This window comes from Vulpes lagopus, chromosome 2 (assembly GCF_018345385.1).
Source record: "Vulpes lagopus strain Blue_001 chromosome 2, ASM1834538v1, whole genome shotgun sequence".
Lineage (NCBI taxonomy): Eukaryota > Metazoa > Chordata > Mammalia > Carnivora > Canidae > Vulpes > Vulpes lagopus.
The window spans coordinates 165,307,503-165,334,135 of NC_054825.1; the positions used below are offsets into that span (position 1 = coordinate 165,307,503).

The 26,633-nt window shown below is 43.7% G+C and overlaps 1 protein-coding gene across 2 annotated transcripts in view; it reads right to left on the reverse strand.

The window, feature by feature from the left end:
* The window catches only part of SAE1 (SUMO1 activating enzyme subunit 1), a 78,561-nt gene that overhangs the window by 11,726 nt on the left and 40,202 nt on the right, over window positions 1-26,633 (reverse strand). For both annotated transcript variants that reach the window (XM_041745682.1, XM_041745683.1), the window contains exon 7: window positions 8,710-8,854. In XM_041745682.1, coding sequence (XP_041601616.1) covers window positions 8,710-8,854 — 145 coding nt within the window. The remainder of the gene's footprint in view (window positions 1-8,709; window positions 8,855-26,633) is intronic.

A 26,633-nucleotide genomic window follows, 5' to 3' on the forward strand; every position in this document is an offset into this window, starting at 1 on the left:
TTATTTGAGAGTGTGAGACAGAGCAAGCACAAGCAAGGGGAACGGGAACAGGGGAGGGAGAAGCGAGTTTCCTACTGAGTTGGAGCTAGATGCAGGGCTTGATCCCAGGACCCCAGGATCATGACCCGACCCAAAGTTAGACACTTAATGGACACAGAGCTACCCAGATGCCCCTGGACCACTTTTTTTTTTTTTTTTTTAATTTACTTATGATAGTCACAGAGAGAGGGAGAGAGAGAGAGGCAGAGACACAGGGAGAGGGAGAAGCAGGCTCCATGCACCGGGAGCCCAACGTGGGATTCGATCCTGGGTCTCCAGGATCGCGCCCTGGGCCAAAGGCAGGCACTAAACCGCTGCGCCACCCAGGGATCCCTGGACCACTTTCTTATACCATATTCAAAACTAAATTCAAAATGGATGAAAGACCTAAATGTGAGACAGGAAACCATCAAGATCCTAGAGGAGAACACAGGCAGAAACCTCTCTCATGAATAAATAAATAAAATCTTAAAAAAAAAAAAAAGATAAAAAGCTTCTGTAGAGTGAAGGAATCAACAAAACCAAAAGGCAGCTTATGGAATAGGATAAGATATTTGCAAACGACATCATGTGATAAAGGGTTAGTACCCAAAACCTATAAAGAACTTACCAAACTCAACACCCCAAAAACAAAGAATCCAGTTACAAAATGGGCAGCAGACATGAATAGACACTTTTCCAGAGAAGACATCCAGATGGCTAACAGACACATGAAAAGATGGTCAACATCATTTATCATCAGGGAAATACAAATCAAAACCATGATGAAAAAAAAAGAAAAAAAAAAAAAACCATGAGTTACCACCTCACACCTCTCAGAATGGCTAAAAAAGTTTTTTTTTAAGATTTTATTTATCATTAAAAAAAAAAAGATTTTTTTTTTTAAATTTTTTATTTATTTATGATAGTCACACACACAGAGAGAGAGAGAGAGGCAGAGACACAGGCAGAGGGAGAAGCAGGCTCCATGCGCTGGGAGCCCGAAGTGGGATTCGATCCCGGGTCTCCAGGATCGCGCCCTGGGCCAAAGGCAGGCGCCAAACCGCTGCGCCACCCAGGGATCCAGATTTTATTTTTTATTCATGAAAGACACACACACACAGAGAGAGAGAGAGAGAGAGAGAGAGAGAGAGAGAGAGAGAGAGAGAGGCAGAGACATAGGCAGAGGGAAAAGCAGGCTCCATGCAGGGAGCCCGATGTGGGACTCAATCCCAGGACTTCGGGATCACACCCTGAGCTGAAGGCGGATACAAAACCGCTGAGCCACCAGACATTCTAAGAATGGCTAAAATTAATAATAGAAGAAACAATAGGTCTTGGTGAGGTTGTGAAGAAAAGGGAACCCTGGGATCCCTGGGTGGCAGAGTGGTTTGGCGCCTGCCTTTGGCCCAGGGCGCGATCCTGGAGAACCGGGATCGAATCCCACGTCGGGCTCCCGGTGCATGGAGCCTACTTCTCCCTCTGCCTATGTCTCTGCCTCTCTCTCTCTCTCTCTGTGACTATCATAAAAAAAATAAATAAAATAAAATAAAAAAAAAAGAAAAAGAAAAGGGAACCCTCTTGTCCTGTTGGTGGGAATGTAAACTGGTAAAACTGCTCTGGAGAACATTTTGGAGGTTCCTCAAAAAAGATAAACATAGAACTACCCTAGGATACAACAACTGCACTACTAGGTATTTACCCAAAGGATACAAAAATGCAGATTTGAAGGGGCACATGCACCCCGGTGTTATAGCAGTATTATCAACAATAGCCAAACTAAAGAGAGAGCCCAAACGTCCATCAACTGATGATGATGAAGATGTGGAGTGTTTATGTACACACACACACACACACACGAATATTATTCACCCATCAAAAAGAATGAAATTTTGCCATTTGCAATGACATGGATAGAGCCAGAGTGTATTCTAAGTGAAGTCAGCCAGAGAAAGACAAATATGATCTCACTCACATGTGGAATTTAAGAAAGAAAACAGATGAACATATGGAAAGGAAGAAAAGAAAAAAAGCAGAAAGGGAGATAAGCCATAAGTGACTCCTAAAGACAGAATAAACAGAGTTGATGGAAGGAGGTGGGGGGGGGGATGGGCTAGATGGGTGATGGGGATTAAAGAGGGCATTTGTGATGAGCGCTGCGTGTTGTATCTAAATGATGAATCACTGAATTCTACTCCAGAAACTAATATTGAACTATATGTTAACAAAATTTAAATAAAGTTTTTAAAAGAATCCTTAAAATTCAATAAGAGAAATAACCCAATTAAAAAAAAAATACAGGGATCCCTGGGTGGCGCAGCGGTTTGGCGCCTGCCTTTGGCCCAGGGCGCGATCCTGGAGACCCGGGATCGAATCCCACATCGGGCTCCCGGTGCATGGAGCCTGCTTCTCCCTCTGCCTGTGTCTCTGCCTCTCTCTCTCTCTCTGTGACTATCATAAATAAATAAAAATTAAAAAAAAAAAAAAGAAAATTATTAGCTAAACTATACTAAATTAAAAAAAAAAGTTTAAAAAAAAATAAAAATAATAAAAAAAAATACAACTCACAGAACAAAAAAGAATTTTTTTTTAAATTATTATTTATTTATGATAGTCACAGAGAGAGAGAGAGAGGCAGAGACACAGGCAGAGGGAGAAGCAGGCTCCATGCACCGGGAGCCCGACGTGGGACTCGATCCCGGGTCTCCAGGATCGCGCCCTGGGCCAAAGGCAGGCGCCGAGCCGCTGCGCCACCCAGGGATTCCCCAGAACAAAAAAGAATAAATTTTACTGTATATAAATTTTTAAAAATATTTTATTATTTTTAATAAGTTTATTTCATCTCATATGTATGTATGTATGTATCTATGTATGTATGTATGTATGTATGTATGTATATCATCTCTACATCCAACGTGGGGCTCAAACTCACAACCCCAAGATGAAGAGTCACAGTCACATGCTCCTCCAACTGAGCCAGTCAGGTACCCCTATATACACATGAAACTTTTTTTAAATACCACTGACCAAAAAAAATTAAATAAATACCACTGAAGAAACAAGTCTAAATTATAAAAATTATACAAGACAAAACAAGCACCAACTGAAGAAACAATCAGATGAATCTAGAATATGGGACATGCTACAATTTAACTGGCCTGGATTCTTCCAAAAAGGAAGGAAGGAAGGAAGGAAGGAAGGATGGAAGGAAGGAAGGAAGGAAGGGAGGGAAGGAAGAGGGGAGAGGCGGGGGCGGGGGGGGGGTAGGAAAGTGATAAACTATTCTAGATCAGTTGTTGGAAAGCATTCTCTATACAGTAATTGACAGTAAATTTTTTTTGGCCTTTATGCACCATATGGTCCCTGATTAAACTCTTTAAGTCTGCTGTTATAGAGTAGACTCTAGAGCTTTTGTAGTACAGCTTTTACTCTACAGTAAAAACTACAAAAGCTGACACAGATAATACGTAAATGAGTAGATGTGGAATAAAACTTTATTTACAAAAACAGGTGGCAAGCCATAGTTTGCCAACCCCTACATTAAAAGAGACACAGAATCAAACCCAACTGATAAACCTGGATGCATCTTTAAGCATCATGTCTTCAGTACGCCCCTCCCCCGAAAACAAAAAGCAAAATATTAACAATTGAATCTGAGTGGTATATATTTATATTTACTACTTTATGTTTTTATTTTTATGTATGCTTGACACTTTTCATAATAAACGTTATTTTCAACCTGTGCTATAACACTGCATTGTCCTTTGTCATTAACTCTTTAATGTGTTTCCAATTTCTCTTTAAGTATGATAATGAATATCTTATTTATTTAGCTCCGTGCTAGTATGGAGCCCATTGCAGGGCTCAAAGTCATGACCCTGGGATCAAGGCCTGAGTTGAGACTAAGAGTTGGATGCTTAACTGACTGAGCCACCCGGGTGCCCCATGAATATCTTTTGTAATAAATACTTCTCACATTATTTCTTCAGGGCATATTCTCATTATTAAGGAGAATGACTGGGCCAAAGAAAGAACACTGATTGTAATGACTCCTGATACATATTTCCAAATTGCTTCCTAAAAAGACTGCACCTTTTCCCACCACCCTTGTGAACGATTATACGGATCTTTTAAAAAAATCTACAAAGGACTTTGTTGATTTCACATTTGCTAAGACAGAACATGTGTAAGACAAAATACCAAAGGGTCAGTGGTTTTCTCTGGGTAATGGAATTATGAGTGATTTTCATTTTCTTTCTTTTTTTTGTAATATTTTATTTATTTATGAGAGAGAGAGAGATAGGCACAGGGAGAAGCAGGCTCCATGCAGGGAGCCCGACGTGGGGCTCGATCCCAGGACTCCAGGATCATGCCCTGGGCTGAAGGCAGGCGCCAAACCGCTGAGCCACCCGGGGAATCCCTGATTTTCATTTTCATCTTTGAATTTATTCTGTACTATCAGATTTTTCCATAACATGCATACAACTTCTGTAATTTAAAAACCAGCAACTTCACAAAAGGACAAATATGGTAGGACTCTGCTTACATGAAATAGCTAGAATAACTAAATTCATAGACACAGAAAGCAGAATAGAGGTTACCAGAGTCTGGGGGAAGGCAGAATAGTTAGTGTTCAATGGGCAAAGATTTTCTCAGTTTAGGATGCTGAAAAACTTCTGGAAATATACAGTAGTAATGGCTGTACAACACTGTGAATAAACTTAATGTCGATGAATTGTACTTTTTTTTTTTTTTTTTTTAAAGATTTTACCCATTCATGAGATACAGAGAGAGAGGCAGAGACACACACAGAGGGAGAAGCAGGCTTCTTGCAAGGAGCCCGGACCCCAGGATCACGCCCTGAGTCAAAGGCAGATGCTCAACCACTCGGCCCAGGTATCCTTGTACATTAAAAAAAAAAAAAGATTTCATTTATTTATTCATGAGAGACACATAGGAAGAGACATAGGCAGAGGGAGAAGCAGGCTCCCTGCAGGGAGAGCCTGATGCAGGCAGGACTAGATTCTAGGACCCTGGGATCACAACCTGAGCCAAAGGCAGACACTCAATCACTAAGCCACCCAGGTGCCCCTAAAGATTTTATTTTAAAATAATCTTTGGATGCCTGGGTGGCTCAGTGGTTGAGAGTCTGCCTTCAGCTCAGGGCATGGTCCTGGGGTCCCAGGATCGAGTCCCACATGGGGCTCCCTTCAAGGAGCCTGCTTCTCCCTCTGCTTCTCTCTCTCTCTCTCTCATGAATATATAAATAAAATCTAAAAAAAAAGATGAGACTTTTAATTTCAAGGCTGTAAATTCGAGCCCCACACTGGGTGTAGAGATTACTCAAAATTTTTTTTAAAAAAAGGTTTATATTGTGTATATTTTATCAAATTAAAAAAATAAAACCTGGGGATCCCTGGGTGGCTTAGTGGCTTGGCGCCTGCCTTTGGCCCAGGGCGTGATCTTGGAGTCCCGGGATCGAGTCCCACGTCGGGCTCCAGCATGGAGCCTGCTTCTCCCTCTGCCTGTGTCTCTGCCCCTCTGTCCCTCGGTCTCTCTCTCTCTCTCGCGCGCGCTCTCTCTCTCTCTCATAAATAAATAAATAAATAAATAAATAAATAAATAAATAAATAAATAAATAAATAAATAAATAAATAAATAAATCTTTAAAAAATAAAAAAATAAATAAAACCTTTTAAACAGTAAATTATGGGATGCCTGGGTGGCTCGGTGGTTGAGCATCTGCCTTTGGCTCAGGTCATGATCCTGGGGTCCTGGGATGGAGTCCAGCATCAGGCTCCCCACAGGGACCCTGCTTCTCCCTCTGCCTATGTCTCTGCCTCTCTGTGTCTCTCATAAATAAATAAATAAAATCTTAAAAAAAAAAAAAAAACAGTAGGTTATATTACATACACAAATTATGAATGTTCATCATAAATGTTTATAACAGTGACAAAGTATCAACAACTTATATACCCACCAAGGTAATGGTTAAATAAATTACCACCTATCAAACAATGAAACATGAAGCACAAGTGAGACTATGGATTTGTATTTTTGTTGCAAACAGGCCCATGATATGATGAAAAAATAAGGCTATCATATTAAGTATGATTTTGTTGATATTTAAAAAGAGAAAAAATATGAATAAATAATAAGTAGAGAAGTTTGTGAAGTGAAATCCTGAAAACATTAGCAGTGGCCACTTTTCCATGGTGTGACTATGGGTTATCCTTTTTTCTTCCTTTTAACACTTTCTGGAAACAGGCATCTGTTCTTTCATAATCAGAAAAGCAATAAAGCTCTCTGAAAGAGAATAAATAACCTAACATAATGGACAGTGTCCGATATCACTGACAGATAAGGGGAATGAAGACTTGTGCACAGCTTTCTCAACTGAAGTGGGCACACCCTGCTCAGAGCTGGCAGTGGGCAATTTGTGAGGGTAGCTCGGCTGCCAGACGGCAGCTTATTTCCCTGCCAGCATCTCAATTCTATCTCAAGCCTTATCTCCCCCTATCTATCCACAGACACTCCACGAGACCACCAAACACCTCTTACTTAAAGGGCAATAGAGCAGAAGTGCCTGAGCATAGGAGGTCCTGGACAAGGGAAAGCAGTTTCTGTATAGGGTGGGCAGGGAAAGAAAACACTGTGGAGAGAAAACCAGCCAGCAGCTAGTTAGGCTACAGCTTTTTCCTTCTCGGGAAGTGAGGCCTGCAATGCACAGGCAAGCCATTCTCCACTCAAGATGCCCAAATGAGTTGACCAAGCTGCACACTCACAGCCTGGCACCCAGCACCAAGCATGCTTGGTGGCCCCGCATGGCCCACCTCCTCCTCCTGCCATGAAGCACAGAGCAGACAATACTTGCTTCTCACACAATCTTCTTCCTCCACCAAGAGACACATGACTGGCTGTTAGCAGGAGATAGGGACCCCTGCCCACACAACGCAAACTTGCTAACTGCTGCCTCTCTTTGGCTGGCAGCTTGGCAGGTGGTTCAAGGCCCCCCGCTGGGCTGAACCTAGCTGGGCTTTGGTAGGGTCTAAATAAGGTTGCCAGACACAAGTAAAGGAAGTAGGGAGCAGGAAAGGAAGGGACTCTGATTTACTGGTGAAAAGAAAACAAGGTAGCAGTGTGGTAAGACCTGAGTGAGATCTTGGTTGGCTATATACTAAAACTTTGGGCAAGTGATTATATCTGAGAATTAGTGTCTTCATTTAACTAATGGGAAAATAATAACAATTAAAATAATAATAAAAATGATAATAGACACTTCAAGGAATTATTTTGACAGTTAAATGTGTTGGCACAGGGGGTGCCTGGGTGGCTCAGTCAGCTAAGTGTCTGACTTCAGTTCAGGTCATGATCCTGGGGTCCTGGGATTGAGCCCTGCATCAGACTTCCTGCTCAGAGGGAACTCTAGTTCTCCCTCTACCTTTGCCCCTCCCCCTGCTGGTGCGCGCGCTCTCTCTCCCCCCCCCCGCCCCCCACAAAAAGAACAGTGGCTGTATAGATAAAGCACAGAAAATCCTCATACATGGTACCATTGTTATTAGCTGTATAACCTTGGATGAGTCCCTTAACTTCTCTGAGCGTTGACTGAACTTTTCCTGTTGTGAAGAGAGACCATGTATATAAGACAACCATCACGATGCCTGGGATATAACAGCTGCTCAATAAACTCAATATAGCCATCATCGTTAGTGCTACAAGCTGCAGGCATTGTGGGTACCTGCCAAAGACACTGAAAGAAGGAGACTAAGAAGATCCCAGAATTAAAAAAAGAAGATCCCAGAACTGCGTAGAAAGGGGTTCCTCATCCAGTCACTATCTGGACCTCTCCAAACAAATCTTAAACCTGCTGAGTGTGAGAGCAAAAGACATCCCAGGACCCAAGGGTGAGGATGCTGGGAACATGGATGCCTTTGCTGCCAAGGGTACAAACTGATAAGCTATCAGTGGAAGGCACTGGGATAATATCTACCAAATGATAAATCGTAATCTTCTGATCCAGCCATTCCCTTTCTAGTAATGGAACCTGCACACATACAAAATGATACTTAGAAGGCCATATGCTACACGATAACAAAAGCCTGGCCACAACCTGAATCAGTAGGACAGGCTCAATAAACTATAGTGCTCCATGCTGAAATACTATAGAGCTGTATAAACAAGGGAGGAATTGGGCAGCCCTGCTGGCTCAGTGGTTTAGCGCCACCTTCAGCCAGGGCCTGATCCTGAAGACCCAGGATCAAGTCCCACGTTGGGCTCCCTGCATGGAGCCTGCTTCTCCCTCTATTTATTATTTAAATAAATAAAATCATTAAAAAACAAAACAAAACAAAACAAAAAAACAAGGGAGGAATCAATGTTCTGATCTAGAAATATCTCCAAAAGATAACGTAAAGTGGAAAGAGAAAGGTACAGAGTAGTATACATAGAGTTTACGTTGCTTTGGATTTTCAGCCATGTGAACACAAATGATCTATGACAAATGATAAATTGCACTTCTCTTTCTTTTTCATTCCGTGCTACTACACCAGAGGTCGACAAGAATAGGCAGAGTGTGGCGAAGGAGGTACTCCTCAGGGCTTTCGTTCTTAATAAGGGATCTGTCCAAATTAAGGCAAATACTGAAAGACATTTATCAATCCAGGCTAACCTGGGATAAGCACTGAGACTAACCTGACAAAATCTTCAGGAAGCAGGTCAGGATTAACACCCAGGGAGTCAAGCACGTCATTTCGAATCTGGAGCAACAACTCAGAATCTTCCCCGAAGGTATCAGAACTAGGATCTCTTCCTTTATCTGTGCGGAACTTCAGGAGCACTAGGAAAGGCAAAGAAGGTAGGTTAAAAACCAAGTCTTTTTTTTTTTTATTCATGGGAGACACAGAGAGAGAGAGACAGAGACACAGGCAGAGAGAGAAGCAGGCTCCAGGCAGGGACCCTGATGTGGGACTTGATCCCAGGACTCCAGGATCACACCCTGAGTGAAAGGCAGATGCTCAACAACTGAGCCACCAAAAAAAGGGTATCTCCCCCCCCTTTTTAAGATGCTATTATCTATCTATCTATCTATCTATCTATCTATCTATCTATCATCTACCTATCTTATTTGGGAGGGAGTGAGGGGGAGAAAGAGAGAGAGAGAGAAGAGCAAGCAGGGGGCGGAGCAAAGAGAGAGGGACAAGCAGACTCCACACTCAGTGTGGAGCCCAATTTGGAGCTCAATTCCCCAACCCTAACATCATGACCCAACTCAAAATCAAGACTGGGATGCTAGGGGCGCCTGGGTAGCTCTGTGATTGAGGGTCTGCCTTTGGCTCAGGTCGTGATCCTGAGATCCTGGGATCGAATCCCACATCAGGATCTCTGTAGGGAGCCTGATTCTCCCCTTGCCTGTGTCTCTGCCTCCCTCTGTGTGTTTCTCACGAATAAAAAAAATCTTACAAGAAAAAAAAAAAAAAAGAGTGGGACCCTCAACTGATTGAACCACCCAGGCACCCACAAAACCAAGTCTTTTCATAACAAATGCTTCTAGATATTGAGAACATAAACACAGAAAGTGGTATATTAATTAAAATGCAGACCAAGTAAAAGATAATCTACTTTTCATTTATTCACAAACAGAGAGAGGCAATTGACAATTACAAAAATTACTAAAATTACTGTGATGAGTGCCACAATAGTCTAACAGAGGATCTGACATCCTCAGTGGGATGGTGTCAGTTAAGGATTCCCCAAGGAAGTAGTAACTGAGTCAAGTATCTGTGAATCTGGGGGAAGGGAGGGCAGGGAGAAGCTTCAAGCAGAGGGAAAAGGCCCAATTATGGTCCAGAAGACAGATCAGGAGTGGGAGGCAAGCATTCTAGACATCAGTTCAAAGGGCTGCTTTAGCCAGAAAGGCCAGCCAAATGCTCAGACTCATCAGACAGACAGGTCATTACAAACAAAACCTCCCTCAGTACAACAATTATGTCAACCTCCAGAAACAAATGTTTAATTTTGCCTGTGAACCAGAGGAAAGGTTCAGATGATGGCAGCAAATCAGAGCTACTGCATATTGAGACCCTAACAAGGTTTGAATTTTCTTTTTTCCTTTTATTTTATGTATTTATTCATGAGAGACACAGAGAGACAGGCAGAGACATAGGCAGAGGGAGAAGCAGGTTCCAATCCATGCAGGGAGCCACGATGTGGGACTCAATCCTGGGACCCCAGGATCACAACCTGAGCCAAAGGTAGGCACTTACCGCTGAGCCACTCAGGCTTCCCTGAATTTTCAACCCCAACAAAAAGGCACATGTAGGAGCATAAGACTCATCAAAATACCAGCACCTTCTACTGCCACTACACTTTATCCACTGCATGCTGGGTAGATGGTATCCTTATTCCCTACAGGCTCCTCAAGGCAGGCGCACAGCCGGCCTGAAGCCCAATCTCTAGGGCATGCCCTTCCCACAACACACCTGCGGATAGATGCATGACGGGCCTGGTGTGCTGGGACAGCAGCTCAGGCCTGGAGGATGCTTCCCAGTTAAAAAAGTACTTCCTGGGCAGCCTGGGTGGCTCAGCGGTTTAGCGCTGTGTTCAGCCCAGGGTGTGATCCTGGAGACCTGGGATCGAGTCCCACATTGGGCTCCCTGCCCTGCATGGAGCCTGCTTCTTCCTCTGCCTCTGTCTGTCATGAATAAATAAATAAAATCTTTTTTTTTTTTTAAAGTACTTCCCTTTAATTTTCACCGGTATCTCCTACTAAAAAAGTGAACTTATTCTGCAAATTATACTATTAGTACAAGAGGCTCTTTCCTAAAAATTAAGGTGGACTAAGAAGTGACACAACTGCTGTGAGGCTCTTTAAAAAATCCAAGTATTTGGATGCCACCTCAGACTAAGGAATCAGTCTTTCTACTTGTTTTCTTAAGACTCACAAAATATTTCGGAAATAAGCCGCCAGGGTTGACAACTACCAGCCAAGTAGCACAAATTAATTCATTCACCAGCACAGTGGCCACGCACTCACTGCAGGCCTGGCAGGCTCAGAGGGTGCATGCAGGTAGTGGCAAGAGACGAAGGATTCAGGAACCGGAACAGGTGGCCTCCTCAAGCCCAAGAGGAGCTCATAAAAGGGCTGCTAAGTGCTCCAGGAAGATCTCAAACCATGGAGGCCCATTTAGGAAGACACAACCTGCCCCAGATTGGGCTTTTCTCAAAGATAGGCCCTTGGTCTGTATTTCTCTGACAACCCTCACAGGCCCAGGACAAGACTCTGCATATCAGAGGCTTTGGAAAAAAGGACTCTAGAATAATTGTTTCATATGTTGTCTGGGGACATTACATTCCTCCTTTTCAAGAACATAGCTTTGGGACATCTGGGTGGCACAACTGATTGGGCATCCAATCCAACTCCTGATTTCAACTAGAGTCATGGTCTCGGGGTCGTGGGATTGAGCTCCACATCAGGCTCCACACTCAGTGTGGAGTCTGCTTGTCCCTGTCCCTCTACACTGCCGTGCCCCTTCTCTCTTTCTCTCTCTTGAATAAATAAAATCTTAAAAAAAGAAAAAGAAAACACAGCTCCTAGAATCTTCAGTGCTACCTGACCACTGGGCAGCCAACTCAGAGCCCACGACAGTTTGGATGCTGGCTAACACCAGTCTACGATCACCTAAACTTCACTTCTGACTCGGCAGATGTGCTGTTGGGATTCCAGTTGGAAGTAAATGAATGTAATCAAATCATAAGCGTTTGGAGGCAGAGTGGAGAAAAGACTAAAGAAGGGACTACTAATCCCTGTTTTGACCAAGACTCTTTTTCAACAATGTCCTGTGAAGACAAAGGAAATGTGGAAATCTGCTAACCCGGCCAAAAGAGAGGATGTTCTGAGCGGACTGTATCAAATGTCATCACTATTCTTGTCAATCACTTTGGAGAGGACACAAAGGCAGACCCAGAATGAGTTATCAGTGTCACCTGAGCGATGACAGAGGCAATGGCAAGTGCAGGCCACTCAAACTGCACAATTCAAGGCCCAGTGGCAACTGTTTGGAAACTGAGTAAGGCTGCTTGATTTCCAGCCATCAGGGTGGTGGTAGGCAGCAGGAGCCCTAGGCTGGCTGCTTCATATGCGATCTTCTCATTTCTGTGTCACTGCAACAGAAGCACCAACTGTCATGAGGGATGGAGAGGAGAGGATAATTTTTTCAGCTCTACCACAAAGCTTTTCATCTTTTGGTTAGAAAATACAGCTCTTGGAACAAAGCTCAAACCATTATAACTGCAAAACAAACAGCGCCTACGATGTGCCAGGCACTATTCTAAACATTTTATGTGCATTACCACTCATCCTCAATGACCTGGTAATAGGTAGGTCCTATTACTCTCCCCACTTTATTGATGAAGAAACTGAAGTTCAAAGAGATTAAGTGGCTTGTTCAATGTAACTGTCAATAATAAGCAGTGAAGCAGAAATGCCAACCCAAATCTGGCTTCAGAATTTGTGTTTCTTAACCCTAATGGAGTCCAGGAGAAATGGCAAGACAATCGAGACTGCAGCCCCAAGGATTCCAAGTGGTCTGGCTCTTTGCCCTTGACCTCAGGAGGACTCCCATTCAACCACATTTTTGTGAGATGCATTTTCCAGATGGGCCCTGCCCTCTCCCAATGGATCCATTAATTTTAAGTTGCTAGTTCAATAAGTGAGATGTGGAAGCAGAGGCCATATGAAACCTTGCCCATCAATCTTCAGAGTGGAAGACCAGCTTCACCTCAGAAAGAAGATGGGATGAAGAAGAGGAGAGCAAAGACAGTCAGCAGCTAGCCCTGCTGTTTCTCTGGGCCCCTTGCCTGGTCCTGGTGCAGGCTGCCTGGCCACGGGCCGGCAGGCTGGCACCGTCCAGATACCTCTCTGACCACATCTGAAGTCCTCTCAGGGCCTCTGGGAAGGGGGCCAGTCAGTCCGGCCACTTACTTGCAGCAAAGCAAACAGAAGCTGTATTTTTCACTCTTTTTCAAATGTCAGCACTCCAGTCAGCAGGGGTGGAGGGGGCCAGGGAGAAGCCCATGTCCTGGAGAGGCAGCAGCCCCAGAACTGACCCTATCCCCTAACAAGCTCTTGCTTATTAAATTCTCCTCTTTGTTCTGCTTTTCACCCCTCCCAAATAGCCAGCCAGACACACACACACACACACACACACACACACACACACACACACACCACTGTTGACTCTGCACTTCTGAAGAGCACCTCCTCACCAGTTTCCAGATTATAAAACTGTTCCATTAAGATCAAATATTGTCAGGGATGGAGAGCTGCTCTGCCAAAAGATGACTCATCGCATCGTATCAAAACACTGCACAAAATTAGAGTTCCAAACTTGATTAACTTCAACTGAACCTTTTAATTAACTCAGGTTGTTAAAGTCTGAGGGAATGACATTCATCACTACAGATGATAGGCTAGTGTCTCTGCCCAAGTTCAGGACTTGCCCATGTAATAGAAAAAGGTAAACTTCGAAAAAGAGAAACCAAGCATCTTTTCATGTATTAGAAGAAAAACTATGTACATGTGAATACACTACTATTCTGCAAAAAGAAATTAACACTAAAATTCAAATTTAAACTGAATCAGGGTATTAAATTCATGTTCTAACAGAAATTTGGAAAGCAGTAACTATTAATCACTGTATTTCTTCCTACACATTTCTTATTGCATTTAAATTGTGGGATTAGGGATCCCTGGGTGGCGCAGTGGTTTAGTGCCTGCCTTTGGCCCAGGGCGCGATCCTGGAGACCCGGGATCGAATCCCACGTCGGGCTCCCGGTGCGTGGAGCCTGCTTCTCCCTCTGCCTATATCTCTGCCTCTTTCTCTCTCTCTCTGTGACTATCATAAATAAATAAAAATAAAAAATAAAAATAAAAAATAAAATAAATTGTGGGATTAGGGCGATCCCTGGGTGGCTCAGTGGTTTAGCGCCTGCCTTTGGCCCGGGGCGCAATCCTGGAGTCCCAGGATCAAGTCCCACATCGGGCTCCTGGCATGGGGCCTGCTTCTCCCTCCTCCTGTGTCTCTGCGTCTTTCTCTCTCTATCATGAATAATTAAAAAAAAAAAAAATCTTTAAAAAAAATAAATTGTGGGATTATACTTAGCAAAAGTAAGGCCACCCTCCCCCCAAAAGCACATTTATAGGAGGAAAAAAATGAAGTCAATGTTGCAAATTAGCCCCAACAAAATTGCTGTCCTCAAAAACAGCCAAACTGAGGGTGGGTGGGAGGGGGGAGGCAAATCTACACAAAAATCTCCTATGCCTGACACCTAAAGCTTCTCTGTAGCAGACATCCTTGCTCCAAATTCTCTGGTGCTCCTCAACCTCCCAAAGACCCATTCTCCCCAAGCTGGCTCACTCAGTGGAGACTCATTATCCCTGGAATATGGCCTGGAAATTGGCTCAACTTGTGGCTCACATACAGTTCCAAAAAAATGAAGTTCTCCTCCTACCTTACAGCCTTTTTATTTTTATTTTTTTTATTATTTTTTCCTTACAGCCTTTTTAAAAAGATTGTATTAGGATGCCTGGGTGGCTCAGTGGTTGAGAGGCTGCCTTCGGCTTAGGGCATGATCCTGGAGTCCCACATCGGGCTCCCTGTATGGAGCCTGCTTCTCCCTCTGCCTGGGTCTCTGCTTCTCTCTGTCTCTCATGAATAAATAAATAAAATCTTAAAAAAAAAGATTGTATTTATTTATTTATTTGAGAGAGAGTAAGAGGAGTGTGTGTGTGCGCAAGTTAGAGGGTCAGAGGAGGAAAGCATGAAGCAGACTACGCTGAGAATGGGGCCTGGTGCAGGGCTCAATCTCACAATCCTGAGATCATGATGTGATTCGAAATTAACAGCCAGCTGCGTAAGAGACCGCACCACTCAGGCGACCCCTCATAGACTATCCTTTAAGGCAAAACACTAGGTCTCATGTTTGGTCAATTGCTCTTTCAATAAATACATACCAAAGATGGTAATAACTAGAATAATTGTGATGATTTCACAGTGTATACAAATGTCAAATCACTATGTCATAACCTTAAAATAGTGTTATAAGTCAAGTACATCTTAATAAAAACAAATTAAAATAAATAAGCAAATATTTAGAAACACCTGGGTGGCTCAGTGGTTGAGCGTCTGACTTTGGCTCAAGGTTGTGATCCCTGGATCCTGGGATCAATTCCTGCTTCTCCCAGAGAAGCCTGCTTCTCACAGAGAGCCTGCTTCTCCCTCTACCTATGTCTCTGCCTCTCTGTCTCTCATTAATAAATAAAATCTTAAACAACAACAAATATATAAATACTGAGCACCATTTTGTGCCAGGCACTCAGTTGGACAGAGGAAAGCAAAACACATACTCTGCCCCCTCAGAGCACTTTGGGAAGGTGACAAAAAATACTAAATATGGGGCAACCCAGGTGGCTCAGCGGTTTAGCACTGCCTTTGGCCCAGGGTGTGATCCTGGAGACCTGGGATTGAGCCCCACATCGGGCTCCCTGCATGGAGACTGCTTCTCTCTCTGCCTGTGTCTCTGCACCTCTCTCTCTCTGTCTCTCATGAATAAATAAAATCTTAAAAAAAAAGAAAGAAAACTACATATGAAATAACAAACGGTGGGAACTAGAAAAGGTACTGAGAGAACATTATTGAATGGAATGGGGTGGTATCACCAGGCAGAACCATCTCATCTCCACTGGCCACCAGGCCTGAACACTGACCCTGGGCACACTCTCCCCTTTGGCACAACCACGTGTTGCTCTTCAGAGCCGGGGAGCTTTGGAATTGGCAGGCAACGGCAATAAGGACCACAGTGCTGGAGCCAGATTGCCTGGGCTGGAAACCAATTTCTCCACTTACTGTGACCTTGGACATGTGACAACATCCCTGAGCCTACTCTGTAAAATGGGAATCATAAGGGCACTTCCCTTACAGGGTTTAAGGACTAAGCAAATACCTGAAAAGTAGCCAGGACAGTGCCGCGTACAGAGTAAGTACCAGGTAAATGACAGTATCCAGAACTGCTGCTCTTCTACGACGTCCATAAACCCAGCTTACACACCCTTAGAGAAACTTACAGGGGCCCCTGGGTGGCTCAGTGGGTTTAGCGTCTGCCTTCAGCTCAAGTCATGATCCCAGGGTCCTGGGATGGAGCCCTGCATCCAGCTCCCTGCTCAGCAAGGAGTCTGCATCTCCCTCTGCCTTCTCCCGACTCATGCATGCACGTACATGCGCATTCTCTCTCAAATAAATACATTAAAAAAAAAAACTGACATACTTCTTCATGCTGAAATTCCTCACTTAACTCTATTACCATCAATAATTCAGCTGTGAGCTCTGGAGACTAGTGACTCGGCTCTGAATAATCCTGATCCTTTCCACACCCCACTCTTTTCCTCCAACGCTCAGATCTTTAGCGTGTGATTTTTAGTCATTTGTGTAAATTCACTCGTATAAGAATCAATCTGTCTCCTCTGCTGAACTTTTGTGCCCATGGGACACACAAACCATATCTGCTTTGTTCACTATTCTCTACTTGACGCCTAGCACAGGGCATGCCCCATAGTAGACATTTTTCTGAGAAAAATCTCTGCTCTGTGGGAAGCCTCGATGTTTCGTGAAGGAAGGAAAATAATCACATGTGAGGGAAGAGGAGGTCTCATGACAACTGACACAAAGTCCTCACACATCTTTACCAAGCCTGCTCCTCTACTAAGGGATTCAAATACAGTTTTCAGGATACCCAATATGGATCTGTTCCTTATCATGTATATTTACAAACATGGTAGCTCTGGAAAGTCCAGCAAGAAACAAAAAAAGATACACGGTGCATCACATGTACCCTCAAGAGGAAAACAAGAAGTCTGGCTTTCAAGGCCATATCCGAGGGCTAACAATGTAGAAAAGCCAGCCCATGGGCATGAAGCTCAGAAGAGGGGCAGACTTGGATTGGAGAAGGCAGGGACGTTTCAGGGAAGTCATCATAGGTCTGGTTCTCTCAGCCTCCTACCCTTCGAGGTGCCCAGTAATCTGCTCAGCTCAGTTCCACCAGAGGACTTCCTCTTGCTTTCACCTCACTCTTTAACCCAGCAACTTACAAGGAGTGTGCATGTATTCATTCATTCATTTTTTTCATCCACAAACATTTCCTGAGCACCTGCACACCACCCCCACAACCTGTGCTGTGCTGGGTACCCAGAAGCAATCTAGATAGCCCCAGGTCCAGCAATGCACAGAGGACACACTCATGAAGTCCTGACTGTCACAAATGTCCCCATGGCCACACAGCACTTTGATCTCACTCTCCAGAGAGTCTCACCACTGGAGCGGCCTTCCCTAAAGACTTGCTTTCAAATTCCCTTTCTGAGCTCCAAGTCCTTGCCACCCTTTCACCTCTGTAGTGAAACCTGCCGCAGGACCTCATCACATACCAACTCAAAATGGAAAGAAAGCTATGTCTTGTTATTTACATTTCACTCTCTTCTGAAAAGAATTTGAAGGAGCCGCATGGAAATTGTTGTTGGGGGGGGGGGGGACAAGGGAGTACTATTTCTCAGAAATGACCTGAAAACAAGATGCCATTTTTTGCCTACCAAATTAAAGGCCAAGATGACTCAACCTAGGCAAGAAGGCAGAGGGACCTGCTCTGTCACTCAGAGCTCTGGCGGGAGTGTAAATACTCTATAAACCATGAGAAAATGGGGTACAGAAGATCTTTACAAAGGGTCATGCCCCTTGGCCAGTGACTGAATTATGTATAAACAGTCACTGTCATACTGTTTATACTACAGAAAATCAGGAAATAATCTCACATTAGATGTTAGGATAGTTATATGAAATATACGAACAGGTTGGAATATTATTCAAGTATTTTTTTTTTATTCAAGTATTAAAATTATGTTTAAGCAGGTTTTAGTCAGGGGCACCTGGGTGGCTCAGTTGGTTAGGCATCTGACTCAGTTTCAGCTCAAGTCATGATCTGATGGGCTGGAGGATAGAGCCCTGCCTCACACTCCTTGCTTGGTAGGGGGTGTCTGCCTGAAAGATTCTTTCCCTCTGCCCTTCCCCCTGCTCTCTCTCTAAAGATAAATAAATCTTTTTTTTTTTAAAGGCAGGTTTTAGTCATATTTTTTGCAACATTTAGGTTAAAAAAAAATCCTAATTTAGGTTAAAAAAAAAAAAAAGCAAAAAACCTCCTACGGGGGCACCTGGCTGGCTCAGTCAGTGGAGCATGCAACTCTTGATCTTGGGGTTGAGTTTGAGCCCCACGTTGTTGGGTGTGGATACTACTTAAAAATAAAACTTTAGGGGTGCCTAGGTGGCTCAGTCAGTTGGCTTGAATCATGATCCTGGAGTCCCGGGGTCAAGCCCTGTGTTGGGCTCCCTCTACCTCTCCTTGCTGCTTATGTTCTCTCTTGCTTGCTCACTCACTCTCTCTCAAATAAATAAATACTTAAAAAAGAAAACCTTAAAAAAGAAGTCCTATAGTATCCTATATTTAGAATGCACTCCACTATGTAAAAATAAAACAGAATGAGAGAAGGTACAATTGTTACCACCCCACTCTAGAGGTGGGAAACTGAGACTCAGGAGAGGTTCTGGGTCACTGTGGACTCAGAGATCATCACACCTGTAACCTCAATCCTATACTGCTTCCCTAGGAGCGGAGACAAGATAGGAGACATGCTAGTTCACAAAATAAAAATCACTGTTTGTTTTTTTTAAGACTTTATTTATTTAAAAAAATTTTATTTATTCATGAGAAACACAGAGAGATGGGGGTGAGGTGGGGCAGAGACACAGGCAGAGGAAGAAGCAGGCTCCACGCAAAGAGCCCAACATGGGACTTGATCCCAGGTCTCCAGGGTCAAGTCCTGGGCTGAAGGCGGCACTAAACTGCTGAGCCACTGGGGCTGCCCTAAAAAATCACTTTGAAAGGATTTGGCTCCCCACTCCAGAGCCCACCAGTTTAGAATGATGCAAGCCACTGGGTCACACGCCAGTCCAGCCAAAGACTATTTCTCCTCTAAAAAATGTCAAGTGATTCCTGAGCTTGACTCCCACCTTTGAAGTAGAACATTTTGACTAATATGCAAAGACTGTAACTTAAAAAGACAAAAAAAATTCTAAAATTCAGAGACAATTTTGCAGAGGGCAGAGATATCCACGGCCCACTGCTGCATGGCCCAGTCTCTATCAGTTTTGCCAAGCGCACCCTCTACTCACAGAGCAGTTCTGACAGAGCCCTCTGCATTCACACTCACCCTGCCTGGTCACAAGCAGCAGGGAGACAGGGGCTTTTCTCTAGCCCAGCACTTGAGTGGCACATGACCTTGACTCTGGGCATCTGCTGCTCTCTGCCAACCACTCTCACCGAGGGAAGATGGCACAGGACATTCCCGTGACTGTTGTCTGACAGTCAGAGAAAAGATGGGAGGCGCTGAACAAGAACTGCAGCTGGGCTGGGGGCCCAGGAGCAGCTCAAACACAGGCTCATGTCGGGGGTGGGGGATGTAGGGCTGTAAAGCAAACAACCAGGCAGGTCTCGCTGACAATGCTGCCCATTATTACAATCTGCTCTCAGGGGCCTCAGGTTCCCATCTGCCAAAGTAGACGAAGGAAATGTCACTGGGCTTTTGTGAAGTTCAGATTTTTAAAAAGGACATAATGCCATTAGCCAACCCTTGAACAACAACCCAGGAGTTTAGGGGCACTGATCCCCCATTAACTCAAAAATCCACATATAACTTGATTCTCCAAAAACTTCCCTACTAATAACCTACTGCTAACTGGAAGGAAGCCTTAGTGATAACAAAAGCAGTTGATTAACAAATATTCATATATTATCTATTATATACTATATTACACTAAAGGAAATGTTATTAAGAAAAATCAAAGAGAAAAGGAAATACACTTTACAGTACTGCACTATATTTTTATTTAAAAAATTTATGTATAAGTGGACAAAGTGGACCTGCACATTTCAAATCTGTGTTGTTCAAGGGTTAGCTGCAATTAAAACGTGACAGCTTTGGCGGGGGGGGCGGCATTTGGGTGGCTCAATCATTTAAGAGTCTGTCTTCAGCTCCGGTCATGATCCTGGGATCCTGGGATGGAGCCCAACTTTGGGTTCCCTGCTCAGCAGGCAGTTTGCTTTTCCCTCTCCTTCTCCTTCTGCCCCTACTTCCCACTTGTTCTGTCTCAAATAAATTAAATAAATAAATAATTTGAAATTTTTTGACTGTGTTGGGCAATGCTTAAACACTTAACTAGGTTTGGACAAATGACTTGGCCTGTCCAACACTCAATATCCTGATATGGAAATGAACGATCATAATAAGATCTGCTCTCACGAGGGTGTTATGAAGATTTAATGTGATTGTGATGCATGTAAAGAGCTTAATCAACAATTATGAATGCACAACATGTGCCGGGCCTTAATTTGATCCTTGTGGGCTGACAAGGCACTTAGGGTTATGCCCATTTGTCAGACTGAAGAGCGGAGCAGATGCCTAACCAGGGTGGGTTTTCTTGACAGCTATAAGGCACTACACTGCACTTATGGGTCACCTCTGTCCTTCCCTTCACCTCTATTTTCTCACATGGCACTGCCTTCCTTTCTGAATGACTGCGGTCTGGGTTCTCTACCACTGATAAGGCAATGGCACCAAAAAACCCAAACAGAACAACAACCAAAAAACCACTGCTTTTTTTCTTTCGCCCTTCCTACAAATTATTTTTAAACCTCTGTGGTCACGACGGCAATGAATCAACAAGTACTCGACTGCCACCCCTCTTATCAGAACCCACTTCCCTGTGGCCGTCTCCTCAGTGGTCCTTGTCATTGCTGGACACCAAAACACGCAATGGGGAATGCCAGGCGAACAGTGACGGTTGCCCCTGACCTGGTCCACAAAGGTTATAAGTTCTAAAATAAGAAGTTCCTTCTGAACAGAACTCATCACCAAATCAAGCTGAGGCCTAGAAACAAAGACAATTATAAATCATAAAAACTGGGAGGTAAGTAAGGAATGTGTGGGGGCAGGGCAAGTAGAAGGAGGAGGCATCAAAGAAAGTTTTCTCAAGTCTCCAACAGTAAAAAAATAATAATAAAATAATAATAATTATTATAAAGCGTTCATCATCAAGACATCTTGCAAAAGAATCCATGCAGATGGGACGCCTGGGTGGCTGGGACACCTGGTTGGCTCAATGGTTGAGCGTCTGCCTTCAGCTTAGAGCGTGATGAGATCAAGTCCCGAGTCCCGCGTCCGGTTCCCTGTGAAGAGCCTGCTTCTCCCTCTGCCTGTGACTCTGCCTCTCTCTGTATCTCTCATGAATAAATAATAAATCTTAAAAAAAAAAATCCATGCAGAAATGATGAAAAATGAAGTATAAAATACCAGAAAGCTCTACAGGTGCCTGGCTGGCTTATTCAGGAGAGCATGTGACTCCTGATCTCAAGGTTGCAAGTTCAAGCCCCAGGTTGGGCATCTGTTACAAATAAATAAATAAACCAAGAAAGAAAGAAAGAAACCAAGAAAACAAGCAAGAAAGTTAGTTCTAGAAGAATACACAAGAAGCAGCAGTTTCCTCTGAGATAGCTTTATATTTTAACTAATATGCCTCACTTTTATAATTTAATAAAGGAGAAAACAGAACTACTTCAAAGGCTCTCCTGTACATAATCATCTCAAGTAGAAAATCTTCAAAATCTCCATTGCCAAAAAGGCCACTAAGTAAAGGGACTTGCTTAAGGCCAAGAAATACATAGCAGAGCTGGGATCTACACTCCTTTCCAGATCTAACTCTGCAGACTTCAAGGCAGCCTTCTCAGGTGACTGAGAAGATTCTACTGGCAGGAGAAAGGAGATGTGAACCCCAAACTTGTCTGGCTAGATTTACGAAACCAGAACAATTAGTCACCCTAGAAAAGAGCGTAATCCCTGAGTGGAGGGCCCTGACCTCACCAACTCCTAGCAGAGACAGGAGTTGCTGGTTACTAAGAGGTCCTTGCTCCCTGGACATGGGGAGTTAAAGCAGAGTGGAAACACTTCAATCCTTTAGATGCTTATGGCTTATATCATATACCCAAGTCTGGGGCTTACATACTTCCAGTCTTGTAGCAGTGGGGAAAAGAATGCAGGCAAATTAGCACATCTAGGCGCTTTACATAAGCCTAAAATAAATCAATGAATCCACAAACTGAGAATTAGCAAAATTCTGGGGAACCTGAGTGGTTCAGTTGGTTAAGCGTCTGCCCAGAGTACTGGGATTGAGCCTTACATCAGGCTCCCTGCTCAGCAAGCAGTCAGCTTCTCCCTTTCCCTCTGCCCCTCCCCTCCCCCTCCCCCACTTGTGTGTTCTCTCTCTTAAATAAATAAAATCTTAAAAAAAAATTTTTAACAAAGTTCTCCAAACATGGGACTGATGGCCTAAGCAATCAATCAACCCACATTTACCAAGCCCCTATTCTGAGTCAGACCTCTGCTGGACAGTCAAGAGATGAGGGAGCCCACAAGACAACCCTCCAGTCAGCTCTATTATCTGGGGGGTGGTATGTGGACTACAGAGGAAAGAAACCCAACTCAGATAAGGGGCGTTAGGTTCCTAGAGGTAGCACAGGAGCTGAGCAATGAGGGTAAGTGGGGAAGGGCTGAAGCCCCTTCCAAAGGAATGGAAATTTTTTTTTTTTTTTTTTAAGGAATGGAAATTTGTATTAAAATGAAGGGGGTGACAGCAAGTAGTAAGAGTGGGGTCCAGGGAGGGCACTAGGGAATGCAAAGGATTTGAAAAGAGGTCAACAGGTCCCAGGACTAGAAATACAAGCCACTAAGTTTAAATTGTATCCTAATGACAAGAAAGATTCATGGAATGGTTTCAGTGTCTAGATAGATCAGTCTGATGACTGAATATGCATTAGAAGGAACTCTGAATTCAGAGGCTGGTAAAGGGACTATGGCACTAATGAAGACTGCGGGTGAGAGGCAGTCCTAGGAGAGAACTTGTGGTCATCTGAACAGGAGAGAGGGTGACAGAGAGGGGGAGATCAGGAGGTCTCAGACTGAACTCTGGTCCCACAGAGCACCATGTAGAGTGCTACGTAGGCTAGGGCTCAAGGTGAAAGGAGATGCCAATCAAGTGTCTGAACTTGACGAATGCTCTACAGAAGAAAAAATGGCAAATAGGTCAGAACAACACTAACAGAGACATGCTCCTCATCTCCTGATTCATCAAGGCTTTGCTGTTCTCACTGATGATATATAGTATTTCTTTAACAGCAAGGGTCTCTAGGCAGCCTTGAAAAGCTGGGAAACATATATAGCTCTCTTCTGGAGGAACTGCACAGAGAGAATAAGAGATTCAGATCTCCCCACTATCTGAAGAGATGATGAGCAGGTGCTCTTAAAATACACCATTCTATGGACCCTGCACAGACCGAAAAGCCCTTTGCAAGTATTACTCATCAGCTATCAAATATCAGAATTTTCCAGGTGCTAACAATTGGTTCTTTGGGAGATTGTTTCTATTTATTTTAATTTTTAGATTTTATTTTTGAGAGAGAGAGCACGTGTGGAGGAAGAAGCAGCAAGAGGGATTGCAAGAGAAAGAAAGGGAGGAGAAGCAGACTCCCCACTGAGCAGGGAGCTCAATGTAGGGCTCAAACCCAGGACCCTGAGATTCTGACCTGAGCCGAAAACAGATGCTTAACCGGCTGAGCCAACCAGATGCTATGTATAATTTTAGACATACAGGAAAACCGTATACAGAATTCCTGTATAACTTCATCAAGATTTCCCAAATGTTGGGCGCCTGAGTGGCTCAGTGAGCACCTGCCTTTTGCTCAGGTCGTGATCCCGGTGTCCGGGATCAAGTGCTACACTGGGCTCACCACAGGAGGCCTGCTTCTCCCTCTGCCTGCCTACGTCTCTGCCTCTCTCTGTGACTCTCATGAATAAATAAATAAAATCTTAAAAAAAAAAAAAAGATTTCCCAAATGTTAACATTCTACCACATTTAGGACGCCTGGGTGGCTCAGCAGTTGAGCGTCTGCCTTCGGCTCAGGGCGTGATCCCGGGGTCCGGGATCGAGTCCCACACCAGGATCCTTGTGGGGAGCCTGCTTCTCCTCCTGCCTATGTCTTTGCTCCTCTCTCTGTGTCTCTCATGAATAAATAAATAAAATCTTAAAAAAAAAATTCTGAAAAAAAAAATTCTGCCACATTTATCGTTATTTTATATCTACATGTATTCATTTTTTCCTGAATGATCTGACATTTGCCCGTAAATACTTCAGTGTATTTCCTAAAAACAAGAACATTCTCTTACATAACCACAAAACAATTATGCAAACCATGAAATTAAAATTGATAGAGTATTATCTAATTTACAGACCTTTTTCAAATTTTATCAACGGTCCCAATAATGTCCTTGAGAGCAAAAGAAAAAAAAAAAATCTTCCCCTACTCTCGAACCCAATCTAGAATTCTCCATTCCCCTTAGTTATCAATGTCTTATTCTCTTTAATCTGGAATAAGAGGTCCTCAGTTCTTTTTTTTTTTTTTTTTTTTAAGATTTTATTGGGGATCCCTGGGTGGTGCAGCGGTTTAGCGCCTGCCTTTGGCCCAGGGCGCGATCCTGGAGACCCGGGATCAAGTCCCACGTCGGGCTCCCGGTGCATGGAGCCTGCTTCTCCCTCTGCCTGTGTCTCTGCCTCTCTCTCTCTCTCTCTCTCTGTGACTATCATAAATAAATAAAAATTAAAAAAAAAAAAGAATAAATAAATAAATTTTATTTATTTAGGGGGATGCCTGGGTTACTCAGAGGCTGAACGTCTGCCTTCACCTCAGGGTGTGATCCCAGGATCCAGGATTGAGTCCCGGATCAGGCTCCCTGTGGGGAGCCTGCTTCTCCCTCTGCCTATGTCTGCCTCTCTCTCTCTGGGTCTCTCATGAATAAATAAATAAGTAAAATCTTTAAAAACAAACATACATACATGTATTTCTGTACCTACATAGAAAAACTGTGATTTCATCTGGTGACTCCAATTCCCATCTGATCCCACAGAGTTCCTTGTAGCCTTTCCCATTTTCCATACTTATAGGAACTCTGTTTTCTAGCAATAAAAAAAAAATCTGATTCTCATTATCCACAATATATTTATCTGTTTGCTCAGTTCTAGAGCAAACAATAACTAGTTTCAGAATTGCTAACCCATATACCGCTGTGAAAAACAAACCTACTAACTAGAGTTCAGTATTTGTTTATAGTTCTTTCTTCTTTAGTCTGAGGGTATAAATTCAAAAGCTACATGGGTTAGTTCCTTTTTCCTGCCTCAGTGTAATAATGGTCTCATTCGAAATAAATAATATGCTGCAAAGACCACAAGTAACTTAAAGCTGTGACACAGAACACAGGTACCCCCTCTCCCATAGCAGTTTCCCTCTAATTGGCTCAGCCTTAAGAAACTGTGGAGCTTTATGAATATACAGATACACCAGACTCCCCTAGTTATTTTGATCCAATAAATCTGAGTTAGAACCAGGGAATCTGTATTTTTCAAATGTTCCCTGAGTGATTCTAATATCCTATCAGCTGGGGAATGACTAGCTATATAAAAATAAAAGCCTAGGAATGCCTGGGTGGCTCAGAGGTTGAGCACCTGCCTTCAGCCCAGGGCGTGATCCTGGAGTCCCCAGACTGAGCCCCACATCAGGCTCCTGACATGGAGCTTGCTTCTCTCTCTCTCTCTGCCTATGTCTCTGCCTCCCTCTCTCTGTCTCTCATGAATAAATAAATAAAATCTTTTAAAAAAGAGTAAAAGTCCAGGGCGCCTGATTGGCTCAAAAGAGCATGTAACTCTTTTTTTTTGTTGTTGTTGTTGTTGAGCACATAACACTTGATCTCAGAGTTGTCCCACGTTGGGTGTAGAGATCACTTAAAAAATAAGATCGATCAATTGATCAATCAATCAATGGCTAAAAAAGCAGGGCCCCAATGATCTTCTTTCCAGCCAGTGACCAGAGAGCTCCAGCCTCGCTGTGCCATGGTCTTGGCGCCTCTAGCCTCGCTGTGCCATGGTCTTGGCGCCTCTAGCCCTCTATCTGCAATATTCTCACTTCTCTTCAGCCCCTAGCAAACCCCTCTTCTTTAAAAGCCAGCTCAGGGGCAGCCCGGGTGGCTCAGCAGTTTAGCGCCGCCCTCAGCCCAGGGCCTGATCCTGGAGACCTGGGATCGAGTCCCACGTCGGGTCCCTGCATGGAGCCTGCTTCTCCCTCTGCCTGTGACTCTGCCTCCCTCTCTCTCTCGGTCTCTCATGAATAAATAAAATCTTAAAAAAAAAAAAAAAAAGCCAGTGAGAATGGGGAAAATTAACAAGGCAGGAAATCACAAGTGTTGGAGAGGATGCAGAGAAAAGGGAAACCTCTTACAATGTTGGTGGGAATATGAACTGGTGCAGCCACTCTGGAAAACTGTGTGGAGGTTCCTCAAAGAGTTAAAAATAGACCTGCCCTACGACCCAGCAACTGCACCCAAAGATACAGATGCAATGAAACGCCGGGACACCTGCACC